At 33.8% G+C, this 16,547-nt stretch overlaps 2 protein-coding genes across 2 annotated transcripts in view; one reads left to right on the top strand and one right to left on the bottom strand.

Annotated features, from left to right (window-relative positions):
• The first annotated feature begins 3,852 nt into the window (after window positions 1-3,852).
• LOC122142276 (RNA-binding E3 ubiquitin-protein ligase MEX3C-like) lies at window positions 3,853-8,008 on the top strand. The gene is given in 4 exon segments (XM_042752254.1): window positions 3,853-3,927; window positions 4,055-4,526; window positions 4,528-4,537; window positions 5,828-8,008. Coding segments are annotated over 3 exon segments (1,542 nt in total). The 5' UTR covers window positions 3,853-3,927; window positions 4,055-4,082; the 3' UTR covers window positions 6,916-8,008.
• A 3,824-nt stretch (window positions 8,009-11,832) lies between these two features.
• The window catches only part of LOC109113347 (mothers against decapentaplegic homolog 4), a gene marked incomplete at its 5' end in the record, with an annotated part of 5,569 nt that continues 854 nt past the window's right edge, over window positions 11,833-16,547 (bottom strand). The window contains 3 exons of the mRNA XM_042757252.1: window positions 11,833-12,417; window positions 13,773-13,963; window positions 15,207-15,218. Coding sequence (XP_042613186.1) covers window positions 12,206-12,417; window positions 13,773-13,963; window positions 15,207-15,218 — 415 coding nt within the window. The remainder of the gene's footprint in view (window positions 12,418-13,772; window positions 13,964-15,206; window positions 15,219-16,547) is intronic.

Raw genomic sequence — 16,547 nt, 5'->3', positions numbered from 1 at the left:
TTCCATTGACAACTTTCTAGCAGAGAGCAGCAGATTTTCCTCAAGAAATATTTTGCCCCATCCATTTTTCCTTCTATCCTGACAAGTGCTCCAGTCCCTGCTGCAGAGAAAAAACCCAAAACAGGATATTACCACCTCCATGCTTTTCTGGAGGAATGCTGTTATTTGGATTGTGATCTGTACTGAATTTCCACACATATCACTTGGTGATAAGGCCAGATAATTCAATTTCAATTTTGATGGTGTTTTTTGGTATTGATAGTTTGTTTTTGCAAAGCTCAGTCTGACTGCATGAGGCCTTTTTTCCATACAAGCCACATTTGTGGAGAATTTATGATAATTTTGTCACATGCACACAATGATCAATCTCTGTCATAAATTCCTGCAGCTGCTTCAGACCTCCTGACTAGATTCCTCCTGGCTCTTTCATCCAGTTTGGAGTGACATCCTGATCCAGGGAGGGTCTGTGTTGTACCAAATACCTTCCATTTCTTAATAATAGACTTCACTGTGCTTCAGGGCAATGATAAAGCCTTTGAAGGTTTTTTTAATTTTTTTATTTTTATCCATCTTCTGCTTGTGCCTGTCCACAATTTTATGCCAGAGATCTTTTGACAGCACCTTGCCACCTGTAGTTGATTGTTTGCTTCAGTTGCACTACCAAGGACTGAAATGCTCGAGGAAAGCTCTTTTCATGCTGAGCTGATCAAAATGAGCACAGCTGAAAATCAAATGGCTTTGTGTGCATTGAGAAGGTGATGAGCTACACCTGATTGAGTTTACAAGTCATTTGTGGGGTTTTTTTTTCTTTCTTTTCACTTGGATGTTATAAGTTGCACTGAGCTAGATAAAACAAAAACTGTGTCCATCTTCATTTCAGGCTGCAAAGCAACAAAATTTGATTATTTTAAAGGAGGTTGATTTTTTTATACACCCACTGTTTGTGTGTGTGTGTGTGTGTTTTTTTTTTTTTTTTTTTGTGTGTATTTTGTTATTTTTTTTTAATTTAATATAATTTTATGAAAAATGTTTGTTATATTGTTTTTTTAAAAACACTTGATATTGTAGATGCAATGATCCTATAAACAGGGTTTCTAATGTTTATGCAAATTATAATTTGTTATATATTTACATATACATATATATTTTTTTCTAGTATTTTGTTATGTATTATAATTAGTTCTATTTTTATAACATTCTAATATTATAAAATATTATATTATTAAAAATAATAATGTTGTAATTTGTTAAAAAATATAATGTTACATATAAAAAAACATACTTGTTTTATTTTCATATTTACTTTTTGTTGTATTTTGTTACATATTATAATCTGTTTTTTTTATAACAAACATAATTTGTAGCAAAATATAATTTGTTATACTGTTATATAATTTTAACAACAGTTAGAGAAATGGTTATATGTATCTTTATAACTCATTATAGTTATTTAAAATAAATGATAGTCCATATGATAACTCAAACTAATGTCTCACCTCTGGGCTCTTCTCTGGATTGGTTGTTTTTTCCTTGCAGGTGAAACATAATTCGTAACAATTTACGCTCCCGGTCCCGGCACATGACCACAGCCTGACTCCAGGAACCCAGACTCTCTTCTGGATGGCGAGAGGAAGGAAACATACGAATCTGGAGAAACAGATTGAAAATTATTCTTACAAATAATAATAATATTTGATTATTAATATAATAATACTGTGATAATAATTATAATAGCCTTATATGAATATAATAATGGTAAACACATATATTATTCTTAGAAATAATAATAATAATAATAAATTAATTATAATAAACAAAATAAATATTATCCTTAGTATTAATATGCAATAGCCATGTAGATGATCACAGGTGCCTAAACCCTTAAAAACAGAGGTTTAAATAATAACCAAAATGGGTTGCACAATCTAATGCCATATGACAAAATGCTTTATTCTCTACTTTTTAGAAAATGAGTCTATATCCTAGTCCTATAAATAAAACACTATATGATCTAAGAACCTATAATGAGGAAGTATAGTCTTCATATGGATCTTGGGAAGAAGAGGGTTCTGCAAAGAACCATTGAGGAACCTCTTAACACGTCTTAAGAGTGATATCTGGTCTTTTTGGCAGGTTTAGATTTTAAAAATGCCTGGACGCCAGTTACCAAAACGTCGGCATTCATGAATATTAATTAGGTAATGGAGACAGGCTGGATTCGTAAACTTCCTGAAGCAGCCGGTCACTGAACCTACCTAATATTCATTAATATTCATTAATATTCATGAGTTAATTGGTTGCCTGGACACTGAAACGCGGTCATGGGTGGAGAAACACTAAACTATGTAGAAAAGTGTTTATTCTCTGTGTCTAACTTCATTCAGACCTCGACAAATAAATAAATAAACAAACAAACAGACATTTATTCATTTTTAAACAAGGCAATAAAATAATCATAATGATTAAATAACCATAAAACGATAAAATTACGAGTGGTAATAAAACTAACATCACCACAACATGAAGTACATACAATGACTGGAAAAAACAAACAAATCATAAACACTTAAATATATAACTTATACTAGTGTTAGATTGCATACAAACTAATGAGGAAAAACACAAGCTATACATATCCTAAATAAAGAAGAAATTACAAAACATAGGCTATCAATTAAGTATGGTGTGAAAATTTTAGATAATAAACTTAATAACTTTTATAGGCCTATTAAAAAATTATGTAGAACTACATTATTGCCTAAATGCAAACCTTTTTGGAATTTGTTATATGATCAGATTGAATGGAAAGAGGTCTGGAGTTTACCTATAAATACTGTCTCACCAATAAAGTTAAAGAAGGTATATATTAAGTTATTAATTTGAGACATGGAGACTACATGCATATTTTGTAAGTGTGTTTACCCAAATGTTTTGGATTGCTATTGAATATTTAATATTTAAATGTATAAAATTAAAGACTCGATAAAGATATATTTTTGTTGTAGCCTATAAAAATAAATTTAATTTAATTTAATTTTTCTGTATGTGCAATAATTATAGGCCTTTGTGAAATATCATATACACAAAGAAAAATTGACTAATAATAAAATAACATTACATTATTTAAAATGGAACTTAAGCATTACATTGAAGCCTTACAAGATCTAAGAAACAAAAAAGCAAAAAGGATGTATATTTTTGAATCATTGTCTTATGGAAATGTTTTGTAAGATATATTCTGTAGTGTTTCCCCCCTTTTTTCTGTTTGTTCCTTTGATGCTATAAATGTAATTAATAATAGTTGAAAACCCTGTGATCCTCTATATATGTATATGTCATGTTACTGTTCTTGTTATGCAATAAAAATTTCAAAACAATGAGAAACTTGGGGAAATTATATTATTTTCTAATTTAAAAAGTGCCATTCATTAACAGTTCCTCTAAAGTGTCTTTACGGCCAAAATAAATTGAAATGTAAAGTTTTGGTTGCTAATTTATAAATAAAGAAACCAATATTATAGCTACACGATATTGAATTTCAATAGAAATTTCCTAACAGAAGAAACCTAAAGCAGAAGTGAAAGTTCAAAAACGAGAAACTGGAGTAAATTATATTCATTCATATTTTTATTATATTATTATTTTAATTTGTATTATTTTATCTTTTTTTTTAAGTGTCATTAATTTATGATTATAGTTCCTCAAAAGTGCTTTATGGCACAATTATAATTTTTTTTTTTTTAATGCAATGAATGTTTTGGCCGCTAAACCGAAAACTACACTGTTCCTCCGCGCCGGTGTGTGGCGCTGCGCGCACAGATCGGCTGGTCACGAACCTGCCCGAAGATCCCCCGAAGAACTATAAACAAAGAGATCCAGTAGAACAGGGTCACGGAACCGCAGCTGCCGCTGTTAAAAACATCAGCTGTAAGTTGAAATACACTGAACACACTTTATGAATCGCTTACTGTGTTTCTCTACACTTTAATATAGTAACAGGAGAGCGGAGAACTCACTGTAGTGCCACTTTTGTCTGTTTTTGTGTGTCCCGCAGTGAAAGCAGGACACGTTGTTGGTCGAGCATGCCCAGTAACACAGTTCAACTCCCGGAGGCGGACGATACTGAACCGGACCTCCCGGTACCGCTACAGAACCTGAGCGGGATGAGCCTCCGGGATGATGAGAGTCCATCAGAACTACACGATACCTCTCATCTGGGTGTCCTGGGTGCGGTATTGGACCTCCAGCCCTTATCCCAAACTGGATCAGAGGAGGAAAACACCACAACTAGCAATAACAACATCATCAGACATGATACTGATCTGGATCAGCTGGGGGCCCGGGGACCTGGGTTCTTCCTGGACGGGCCGGGCGAGTCCCAGGGTTACCAGGTTCATGAGAACATGATGATGGCGATGATGATGATGCAGGAGGGTGAGAGGTGTGCGCTCAACACCAGGAGGAAGAGTGTGAACACAACAGAGTGTGTGATGGTGCCCACATCTGAGCATGTGGCGGAAATAGTTTGGCCGACAGGGTGGGTTGTTTGATCATTAACGTTTCATGTTTGATATTCTAATATTTTGACTCATCTTGTTTCACTTTTCAGCAGTGTTCAACAGTAAGGAGGCCAGCTGGATTAGTGATTCATATTTGTACTCGCCCTTCTGATTTTCACACCTCACCTCGTGAAAAAAACAAAAAAAAACAAACAAAAAAAAATATATAATAATATATACCCTATATCCGATATAATATATATATAATATAGTATATATATAGTCAACAAAATAATTTAGTCATATATATAATTAATAAAATCATTAATACAATATTATTAATTAATTTGTTATTAGTAATACATATATAAGCATATAATGCCGTGTTTTTAATAAATATTTAGTTTAAAAAATATATATTTTGTATATATATTTGTAAGTTTAGTTACCAAAAAGTTTTAAGTTCACCAGATTTCAGACGGTAGAAAAAGTTATCCGTCTTATGTAGAATTTTTTGATACCTCGATTAACTTTGAACCAGGGTTATTATAGTTAACTCAAACTCAAACCATTAAAAAACCCATTTCATTACTCAAACTAAAATAAAATAAAAACTTTTTTGTTTCAGTTAGTTGGCATCATTTCTCATTTTAATTTAGTTGAACTAAAATAACTAGATATACTAAAGTAACTAAAACTGAAAAAAAAAATCATAAAAGACTAGATGTGTATATAAACTAGATAATAACAACAATAGACATATAAATAAAACAAAAACTACTAAAAAAAATTACTAAAACTAACTAAAATAAAAAATAAAAATGCTAAATATAAATATAAAACTTTTTTTAAGTTTAAAAAAGACAAAACTTTATTTATAATATTAGTAATAAGCCTGATCATTAGTCATAATTATTTGTAAATTGTGTGGGCCAATTTCTCAATATCAGTGCATTCATAATAAAACCATTATGAATTTGTTTTAATATTATATGCTTGCATTGACCTCATTGAACTGCATGTGTCATGTTCACTAAAGATTTCAGCCGCCTCGCACTTATCTGTAATGTTGGTAATGTGTTGTAATGTTTCTTCACTGAACTGCATGAAAACAAGTTGTGTAATACTAACAAGTGAGCTAACACACTGACAAGCCCTGTTACTATATCAAGTATGTTAGTATTGACCAATCAGCATCCAGGACTGCTCTAAATACTCCTGAGAAGAGATCACTTGTCTATCACTGTGATTGATTGATTGATTAATTGATTGATGTCTTCTTAAGCTAGGAATGTGTTGACTTGGCTTTGTATTTCTGCTCTCCTCAGGTTGCAAGATCAAAGCTCTGAGAGCAAAGACCAACACTTACATCAAAACCCCCGTGAGAGGAGAGGAGCCAGTGTTTGTAGTGACCGGCCGGAAGGAGGATGTCATTATGGCGAAGCGAGAGATTCTGTCCGCGGCCGAGCATTTTTCCCTCATCCGGGCGTCCCGGAACAAAGTGGCGCCGAACGCGGGGCACAGCAGCATTCCTTGCCATCCGGGACAGACCACCATCCAGGTTCGGGTGCCGTATCGAATGGTAGGGCTTGTGGTGGGGCCGAAAGGAGCGACTATCAAGAGGATCCAGCAGCAAACCCACACCTACATCGTCACGCCAAGCCGCGACAAAGAACCGGTGTTTGAGGTGACCGGGATGCCGGAGAATGTAGACCGAGCTCGGGAGGAAATCGAAGCCCATATCGTGATGCGAACTGCAGGAAGTGTGGACACCAGCGTGGATGACGACGACTTCCACTACAACGGCACCGACGTTGGTTTCGAGTCGGGCGGCAACGGAGCCTGGCTCTCCTCCGGCGGCGTTTCAAACTTCCACAGCAAGGCCGCAGGGAATCGTAACGACAGCTCCAGCTCGCTCGGAAGTAACTCTAGCGAGTCCCACTACAGCGGGAAAGGCAGCGCAGTGGCGGATCTCAGTCCCGGCAGCAGTGGAGGCACATTCTGGTTTGGCGATTCCCAGATGCCCTTGGGATCCGAAGATCCTGCGGGATACGACGGGCTTACGATGACGGCGCCATCCACCAATCCGCAGCCGACACTGTGGGGCGCGAGTTTGCCTACTACGCCGAGGCTCTCTACGTCCCTTTTGGCCCGTCTGTCTCCGTCTCTTCCGGAGGATCATCCGCTGGTTCGGTTGGTGCAGGAGAATTCCCAGAGCCTCCCGGCCTTTGGTTCCGCGTTTTCTCCGTCTAGCAACAGCACGGGCTCCAGCTCTCCACCGGACGTGTGCACTCACCCAAAACACAGCCAAGTTCCAGCGTGTGTACGTTGTGGAGACAACATGGTGGCGCTTGTACTGGGCGGACAAAACCTTGTTTGTTTGGAGTGTTCCAACTCCATCCTGCAAAGCGCCTAGAGAGAGAGGAAAAAATTGAGATCGCAAGAAATTTTACATTGAAATACTTCTTCCTTCTTTATTACGTTTAAATGACTGTCCGATGCAGGTTTCTGATTAATAACCACGGTTGAGTTCATCTCAGAGATTTGCGTTTAGCTGCTACGTCGTTCTTACGCCGAGCGGCGCTGGGGTTTAGCAGTGCTAAATTGCTATCTCCTGTGTTTTTTGTTGTTTTGTTTTCAAGGTTTCGACTCTGTTTACATTTTCATGTGCCTGATTCCATGACGCTGGTGGGGTGGATTGGTGATGTTGCTGCAAAATGATCTGTGGCCTTTAGTTTCTGTTTCACAACACTAGAGCCGAGCAGCAAGTGATCATAAAGAGCCGTCCTGAATTTTTTGAACATCTCCGTAAACATTGCGAAATTTAAGGGCATTGCATGTCATCAATAAAGGAATTGTTCACCCAAAAAATGAAAATTTGCTTTAAATCTACTCACCCTCAGCCCATCCAAGATGCAGATGAGTTTGGTTCTTCATCAGAACAGATTTGACGAAATTTAACATTAGATCAGTTGCTCACCAATGGAGAAAAGCACTCCTGTTTTAGCCCACAGCAATGGTTTGAAGTTAAAACGCATTAATGTTGGATTTGTTTCTTACAAACACACATCTTTTGGCTTAACGAGATAACTGATGGACTGGAGTGGTGTGGATTATTGTGATGTTTTTATCAGCTGTTTGGACTCTCATTCTGACGGCACCCATTCACTGCAGAGGAGCCATTGCTGAGCAAGTGATAGAATGCGTGTACATGTATCTTTCCCATGAAGAAACAAACTCATCTACATCTTGGATGGCCTGACAATTTTAGGCAAATTTTCAATTTTGAGTGAACTATTCCTTTAAACGTGAGCAAAATTAATTGCCGTCTAAATTGCCGAGTAAAACTTAACTGAACACATAAACTGAAGTAATTTTTAGATAAATATAAACATTGGTTATGCTTGCGTTTCAAGTGAATTTTGCATTAATTTTTCCATCCACATATTCGTTTACCAATTTTGGGATATCGTATATAAAAGCTGGATGGGAATGCCAAGATGGCGAATGTTTGATTTTGAAATGGTTAAGTTTAAGTTGAGGTTGATAGTTTTTTTGGTTTTTTTGGTCGGGAATAGAATGTGCACAAATTATGATGGAAAAACATTGCTGTATGCGCAATAAAAAAAAAAAGTCGGCACAAAATTGCTTTCCAAAACATCAGGCTTCCCCAGTTGCACCAATTTTTTATTTTATAACTCATACTTTGCGCCATTTTCCCAGGAAGTTAAGATTTTATTCTCTTGAACACATGGGATGGAAACACTTCTTTATTCTCATATGTTTTATGCAATATTCCAGTTTTTCGGCACAAGTTTAATTTGCAACTTTTGATGGAAACATTAACTAGAGTGATGATGCATGTAAAAATACGAACAGTTGCAACTTTTTCGTAAGTTGCATTATAGGCCTAGTATTTGTTGGTAACGACTCCTCTCATTGCCTTAAATGAATGGGTCCTGCCGGGCCAACACGGGGTGTAGAACCGAGAGGACCTGAGAGGAGCCTTTTTGTTAACGATAATGTGGTATAAACTCAAAGTGTAGGCTGACATGGCTACAAACACCACTGAGGCATCAGAGATCCATAACCTCTCAAGAATCACCTTGACAGGTTTTTTTTTTTTATTTTTATTTTTACAATTTTGTAGTATTTCTGTAGTTTATATTTCATATTCAAATATATATCTATATTAAGATTTAAGATATATATTAAGACTATCTGGCGAGCAGTCAGCTGCCGTAAGTATTAGCTTGTAGAGTTTTAATGTTAGGTACTATAGAGCAGGAAAGAGCGCACACCTGCATGATTTATTATCTATTACGAAAACCACAAAAAAAAAAAAGCCAAGGATTAAATATAGATACATATATATATATACACTGCATTAGGTCTGAATACTACCACATTATGAACAAAATTAAAGTCCTATGTTAAACATGACTAGGAATTTTATGTTTATCAGAGGGATTTTTTACCATCACACTGCAACTATGTTTCTGTATTTGATAATTTTACTGTTCTTTTATTATGTATATACATTTATGCAGGGACATGAAGGCATATAAGTTGTATTCTTAAAGTTTAAAATATATTTTATGATAAATGGCCTTGCTGCCCTGTGGCCAGAGCACTGATATTATATATTTGCTGTAAAAAAGAATCAAGATTTTTATTTTTCTGATATTAAAAGTTCCTTAATAAATTGTTTCATTTAAAACCTGTGCTTAGTGTTTGTGTGATTTGGGTTTTACCTTCAGCTAGCTTCATCCATACTTTTGCGTTGCAAGACGCAGTCGAAACGTTGCAAGAATGAATCTATGAATAAAATATTCTTTGATGAAATTCATGAAAAAAGCAAAGATGGGTAATATAGTTCTTTTCAGCTAAAATACAAGTTACCGCAGTCATAACTGAATTGATTTCAGTGCAGTGGAAGCCATTGCATTTTGATGGTTAACTCTTTTACCATGGTAAAAACACTGATGCAATTTTATATAATAACCAAACATCAAAAAAACAGATTGACACATTTAATAGTTCCAGAGAGAATATTTGCATTGTTAAATGACATGAATGACTGAGAGTAATGAAATATAATTACTGTATTCTCAGATCTACTGTTTCTGTCATGTAGTGATCTCAGTCTGCTGTCGATCAGATAAAGTCATTATGTTGATGAACATTAACAGAAAAGCACTAATAAGTGAAGAAACACAGCAGAAGCCTGAACAACCTGCTCAACTAGTCACTCATTCAGCCGTGTCTCTCTCTCTCTGGTTGACACACAGGCTGTGTTCAGAATGGAATACTAGTACTACACAGTATATACTGCATACTGGTTTTTAAATGTGTGAAACAGTTTGTAATATACAATGCTAAACACTTGTTTTTTACTGTTGTCACCTTGCGCCGAGTTGCAGGTTTAATTCAGGAAGTGAGATCCAGAATGCACTTGTTTTGCATTTGTAATCTAATTTTTATGTAATATCTTCAACTTTTGAACTTCTGATCAAATACTGAGTCGAGAAGGAGAAAAATGTGCCTCATATTGCTTCAGTATTACTGTTTAGTATGTTTATTACTCTAGTTTAGTCACACCATCAAATCGAGCATTATGCATTGTGCTATATGATCACATATGTTCTATGAACAATACTGCATGCTGCAAAAACAGTAGCATGCCATTCTGAACACGCCTTTATATTCAATACCGTTGCTTCTTAAATCTGTTCGATTATCACGTCAACATGAACATGCAACACTAAGAAGAAAAGATACAAATGCACATACAATGAGAAGACAAAACTGGTTAGTACAATAAAATAACCCACCTGGGCTAAATGGAGGGAAAGTTTCATATCAAAGACAAAATGCACTTGGCTCCGTCTCAAATAAATCATAATTCATGTCTTCTAATAGTCAAAATTTAATTCTGACTGCACTCAGTTTGAGACGGAGCCCTTCCAGGGAAAGTTTAGTGAAAATCTTTACAGGTGATATAAAGTAACCAAGTGCTTGATATAAATGAGTTATTAAAGTTATAAAAAATGCTAAATAAAAATATAAACGCACAAAGGACAATATTCTGGCCACATACTCACTACAAAGATTTGGAAGTGACAGAGTTTTCTTGAATCCTGTAAGTTACTGTCCCACATGCCTCATTCATCAAAAACAAGCTGTGAACTCTTCATAAAAAGACATTTCTGAATATGAAATGAAATATGTAAATTGTTTCTTATTTCTGTGTTTGTGTGTGTGTGTGTGTGTATATATTCACACACAGAGACACACATATACATACACACACACATAACTAGCTGAAATACATGAATGATGTGAATGGTTTGTAAAACTATTTTTAGTTTAACTGTCACATTGAATTGAATGCAATAGATTGAATGAAACTAGAATTTCGGTGTACATCATTTGTAAAACCATTCTTGAACAACTTGTTGAACTTCTTAAATACAATAATTTACATAATCCCGAACTTCTGTAAATACGAGAACGGTCTCATTCATGAGACATAAGCAGAATACATTTTGCGTAAATCATGAAACTGTTCTCACGTGAAATTGTTCCATTCAATTTAATGCAACAATTTACAGACAAATGGTTTTTCGAACCATCAAACAGAAGCTGAACAAATTTTTAGTTTGTGAAACAATATTTACATGAACTGTTGCGTTCAAATCAATGCAAATTATATAAATATTCAATTTTTGTAAATACTTATTCAGTTTCTGCTTTATAAAATTATGTAAATTATTGCATTAAATTGAATTAAATTACACTACTGTTCAAAAGTTTTAGATCAGTTTTAGTATCTTCTCCTTACGAAGACTGTATTTACAGTAAGAACAGTAATATTGTGAAATATTTTGACAATTTAAAATAACTTTTTTTTGTATATTCTATATGAAATGTATTTTTGTGAATTAAGGAGATTTTTGTTTTTTAATACTTGTGTTTTGTGTGTCATGTTATTTTTGAGATATTATCAATATGCTGATTTGTAGCTCAAGAAACATCTAAAATTTTTGAACAATTGTGTACGTAAGAATGTTTTTGCAATTTCTGGATTATGTAAATTGTTGCGTTCAAATCAATGCAAATGACATAATTCCGAAGTCATAAAACCATTGTTACATAAATTAATTGCATTCAATTTAATGCAGTCATTTACATAATTTCCCCCCCATAATCGTTAATGAATGCAACAGTTCACATAATTTTGAATTTATTTATAGTGAGTTCATTAATATTGTGAAATATTTTGACAATTTAAAATAACTTTCTGTCTACAGAGTTCATAAAACCTATAAATTGAATGATAAACAGATGCATTCGATTCATCTCTGTTGTGTGAATGATTGTTGTGCACAGAACATCAGACTCTGAAGAGGAGTGCCATCTGGACTTCTCTGCAGTGAGTATGTGGCCACTGTAAACTAGATTAAATGCAATATGAGTCCATTTCCTCTTTGAACATCAAAAGTGATGATTCTACTGTGTTCTGATGAACAGTCCTGTTGTATTGATCAAAGTGTTTGTGTTGTTTTGTAGTATTGCTGGTTTTCTAACGTGTTGCCAGACGGCGTAAAAAAAAAAATAATCAGTGAAGACTCAGTCTCAGGTCAGAGGTCAGTCATTTTGAGCTATATGCACTGTAATAAGGTTGAAGGATTGATGTTGGAGCATCAGTCCAGAGGTTGCGGGTCGGCTACAGGCATGGTGTGCAGAACCTCGTCCAAGAGCTGCAGGGCGCGGTGCAAATGAATTTCGATCCAGCACGGGGTCTCCTTGATGCTCTGGCGAGGGTAATCGGGACCCCAGCCCTTGACGAAACTCATGCGCAGAATACAGAGACGCCGCAGGTCGTCCACACCGATGCCTGCCGCAGCAGACAGACCTGAGGACAGGCAGACGGATCATTACTAAACCCAGGAAACACTGTTTTATTATTTTATTACTCCGTTTTGCCTGCATCGGCGGGAAGAAAACACTTACACTCACTTGAGGTGGAAAACACTTACTGGGGAAGAAAACACTTTAAAACAATACATTAAAAATGGTACAATAAGGTCTTTAGTTAGCATTAATTAAGTACTTTAGTTAACATGAACTAAGCATGAGCAATACTTCTACAGTAATAATTCATCTTAATGTTAATTTTTGTTATTTATTAATGATTTATTAATGATTTTTTGTTGTGATTGAGTTGTGCTTGTTAACATTAGTTAATGCACTGTGAATTAACAAGAATTAACAATAAATGACTGGGTTTTCAAGAAATAATACTGTCAATATATTGTAATTCATTGTTAGTTAATACACTAACGAGATGTAACCGTATTGTAAAAACGTACCAAAAAAAAAAAACAAACACAAACGTTACCTAACACTCTGCGACTTGCCAGCGTGTCGTGAAATCATTTGGTTAACGTGTTGATTTATAAATGAATTCTCTTTTTTCTCTTCAAAAGATCCTTCTATTATAATGATTTTTTTTAAAAGATTCAGAAATGTATTTGATTAAGATTGTTTTTTTATTATTTTTGAATTTGAGTGTTTTTTTTTTATCATTTGGTTTCATATTAACAGAAACTCGTTCCTAAAATGTCATCGTGAAAATCCAAGTTGTTGGTCTTTAAAAGAACCAGTACATCGGATCCCTGCATCTGCTCCATGTGACACACATCAAGTTTTGATCTAGTACGATTAAAAAAACAAAACAAAAAACACAACCCTTACAAAGAACACATTTTTTTGTTTTTTTTATATATATATACAAAAATACCTAATGGAGCCCATATCCGGAAAATCATCTGTTCTGTATTTTCATATTTTAGTTATTTTTAAATAAAAATCCTTATCAGGATTTTGAACATCCTTAAAATCATTTCGTTCCATTATTTTATTTATTTTTATTAGTATTATTTAGTAGTAGTAGTAATTTTTTTTAGTTAACAGAACTGAATGGCTATGAAAATCATTTAGTTTCCCATGTATTTAAAAAAAAAATTATCCAAGAAAAAAAAGAAAAACACATTAACGTAAACCAGAACGGCACAAAAATAATTTGGTTGCCTACCACTTAAAACAAGAAAACTGAACCAAAAACCATCAAAGCGCTAGTTCATTCTGTGATCCCCTATTCCACCCTCCACTCTTTCGATCACCACACGAACCGCTGCTCTGTGACTGGGCTTCATTAATAAGGACAGAAAACTGATAAACATATAAATGAAAGTTAATAAGACTCACTGATAGCAGGGGCGATGCCTCCCACCGAACCTGGGCCCGGGATGTTTCCTCGTGCCACCTTACCGCGTCCACTCCTTCGCCTGCCGCAGCTGCTGCACGCCCTGAGCCTGCTCCGCCGCCTGTGCATGCCTGCTTCCTCGCCCATCGCTAATTCTCTTGCCCGATGACACAGTGCTAGCAGTATCAAACACCTGATCATACACCAAACATCATTAACGGATCATGCGCAGCCTCTCGCGCCCTCCCCCTTGACACTTACTCAGCAGTATTACACAGCGTGAGCGTGCTACTCTCTGCCACCTCTACATTTATTTCCAGTTAAATCTCGTAAAGGATGCTATTAGGATGCACACTTGTTACACTGCACCGAAGCAGCCTCAAAAAGATACTTCGACTACTTAACTGTGGTACATCACCAGTATAAATGAATTCTGCTGCCCATACACACAAAATCAAAGTGAAATAATCTGATAAATTCTGCAGTTGACTAGGTTTTGAATTTTTCTCATTTTATTACTGCTGTCACATTAACTAAGATCCTTATTGAGATAAACACTGAAGTCTGTAAACAGCAAAAAACAACAACATTATTTGTAAACAAATTAGATAAATATTCTGATTGTAAATCCAGATCATGATAGTAATAATTTTATTAATATTATTAATAGTTTCATGGTGCCCATACAATTTTATTTTACTAATTATTATATATTACTACTTCTTTGGTTGAAAACAGATATGGATTATTTTGGTTGAAAACATACGAGTTATTTTCATTATTTAATATTACTATTATTCAGATTGTAAACACAAAAAGGATTTATTATTATTCTTTAATGTTATTAATATTCTGATTATAAACAAACAATATGATTTAATATTTATTATGCAACATTACTATTTTAAATTAACCATAAATACTAATTTTCGTTTACTATGATAAACTTAAATCATATGACTGAATCATTTTTTTTTTTTTATTTATTTTTACATGTAAAAAGGCATTGCCAAACGCTAAAATAGATTAAATGTTTTTGATGATAGACATAACTGCAAGTGAGTGTGACATAATAGATAGTTTCACTGCTTTGAAAAAATCTAAAATATCTTGCACTCACACTGTATACGACTATATACCACAGTATTTTTCATTGTGCTTCAAAAGAATCTTACTCATTTGTAATGTGGTACTAAAGAAGGGTGCTTTTATGTATTCATTGAAGACTGTGGTATGCTGTAAATAAACCTATCGGGTGGAGTTGACGCTTGTGTTAACCTTGATGTAGGCACTGGGGTAAAATCTTGTGGGCTTGGCGTCACTCCCGAACTAAGATCCAGCCTCGGCGGTCCAGATAATAGCTCTGGACAAACACAGCGTGGTCACTGAGACCCACACGTCACCCTCGCCTTTACACTCCAGCTGAACACCTTCACCCGATGTGAAGCCTCCATGGACAGAGGTGACAGAGAGAGAGAACAGAGTGGAGCTCAGAAGAAAGAACTGAGAAGACAATCCAATCCACCGTCATAAAGTCATTCAGTGCTGCTGCTTACAGGGTTATTACAACAGAACTAACAAACAAAGCTTTATCATCACTTCATTATTAATATTCTGATTGTAAACAAAGCTGATTCCATCGCTATTAATGATTTAATATTAGTACTATTCTGATAATAAACAAACAATATAATTTAAAATGTATTGTTTATTGTTATCTTTTAATAACATTTTTATTATAAACTTAAATAATATGTCACCAGTCTTGTTAGTTTTTCTAAAACTAAAACCGTAAAAAGATTTTGTTAATAATAATTCAATAATTTTATTTGTAAACAAATATGGCTCATTATTCATTATTAGAATCTTCTAAATAAATAAAAAAACATCTTTATTACTTGGAAATAAAAACAATATTTAATAACTGAAATATAATAAAAAAGGTAGATGTAAGAAAAAATAAAAATCTATTTCAAAATAAGGATAAAAAACTATAATAATATCTCAGTGATATTAAAAATAACACACTGATAATGACAGTGTTAAGTTATATTTCATTTTATTTCGCTATTTACTTCCAATTAAGCAAAAAGAAATATTATTTTCAGATAAAATTTTACCTACGGAATAACTAACCTTGTCTGGGACAGACTAATAATCTCGCATTTCATTTAGTTTAACTTGATGCACTAAAAATAACTTTTAATAAATTAAATAAAAACTATATAACATATAATAATATTAATAAAAAATGACAAAAGCACAACAAAATTATATACTAAAATCTTTAACTAAAATTTAAAACATGAAATAACATTTAATTCACAATATATATATATAAATAAAAATATGAATTGAAGTGTGGTGTGTGGCCAAGTATTATATTTATTATTTAATATAATAAAATATAATAATAATATAAGAAATAATAATTAAATAATATAATAACTAATGCTATATACTAAATAATACTAATTTAAATGAAATAATAATTAAATAATTTTGATTTAAAAATAAATATGAAGCATTATTCATTATTAATATTCTAAATAAAAAAAAAATAAAAAATAAAAAAAAAAACATCTATTTGCTAAATAAAATAATTTTTAACTAAAATTTAATTAAAAAATAATAAAGAAAAACTAATAAAATGACAAAAATATACATCAAAATTACTACAACTTTAAAAAGCGAAAATAAAATATAAAAATAATATATGCATAAGAAACTATAATACTATCTCAGTGATGCTGAAATAACACTGATAAGGACACAGG

Source organism: Cyprinus carpio, chromosome A5 (assembly GCF_018340385.1).
Source record: "Cyprinus carpio isolate SPL01 chromosome A5, ASM1834038v1, whole genome shotgun sequence".
Lineage (NCBI taxonomy): Eukaryota > Metazoa > Chordata > Actinopteri > Cypriniformes > Cyprinidae > Cyprinus > Cyprinus carpio.
The sequence above is the reverse complement of the archived record's forward strand: the minus strand, read 5'-3'. Positions and strand labels throughout refer to the sequence as shown.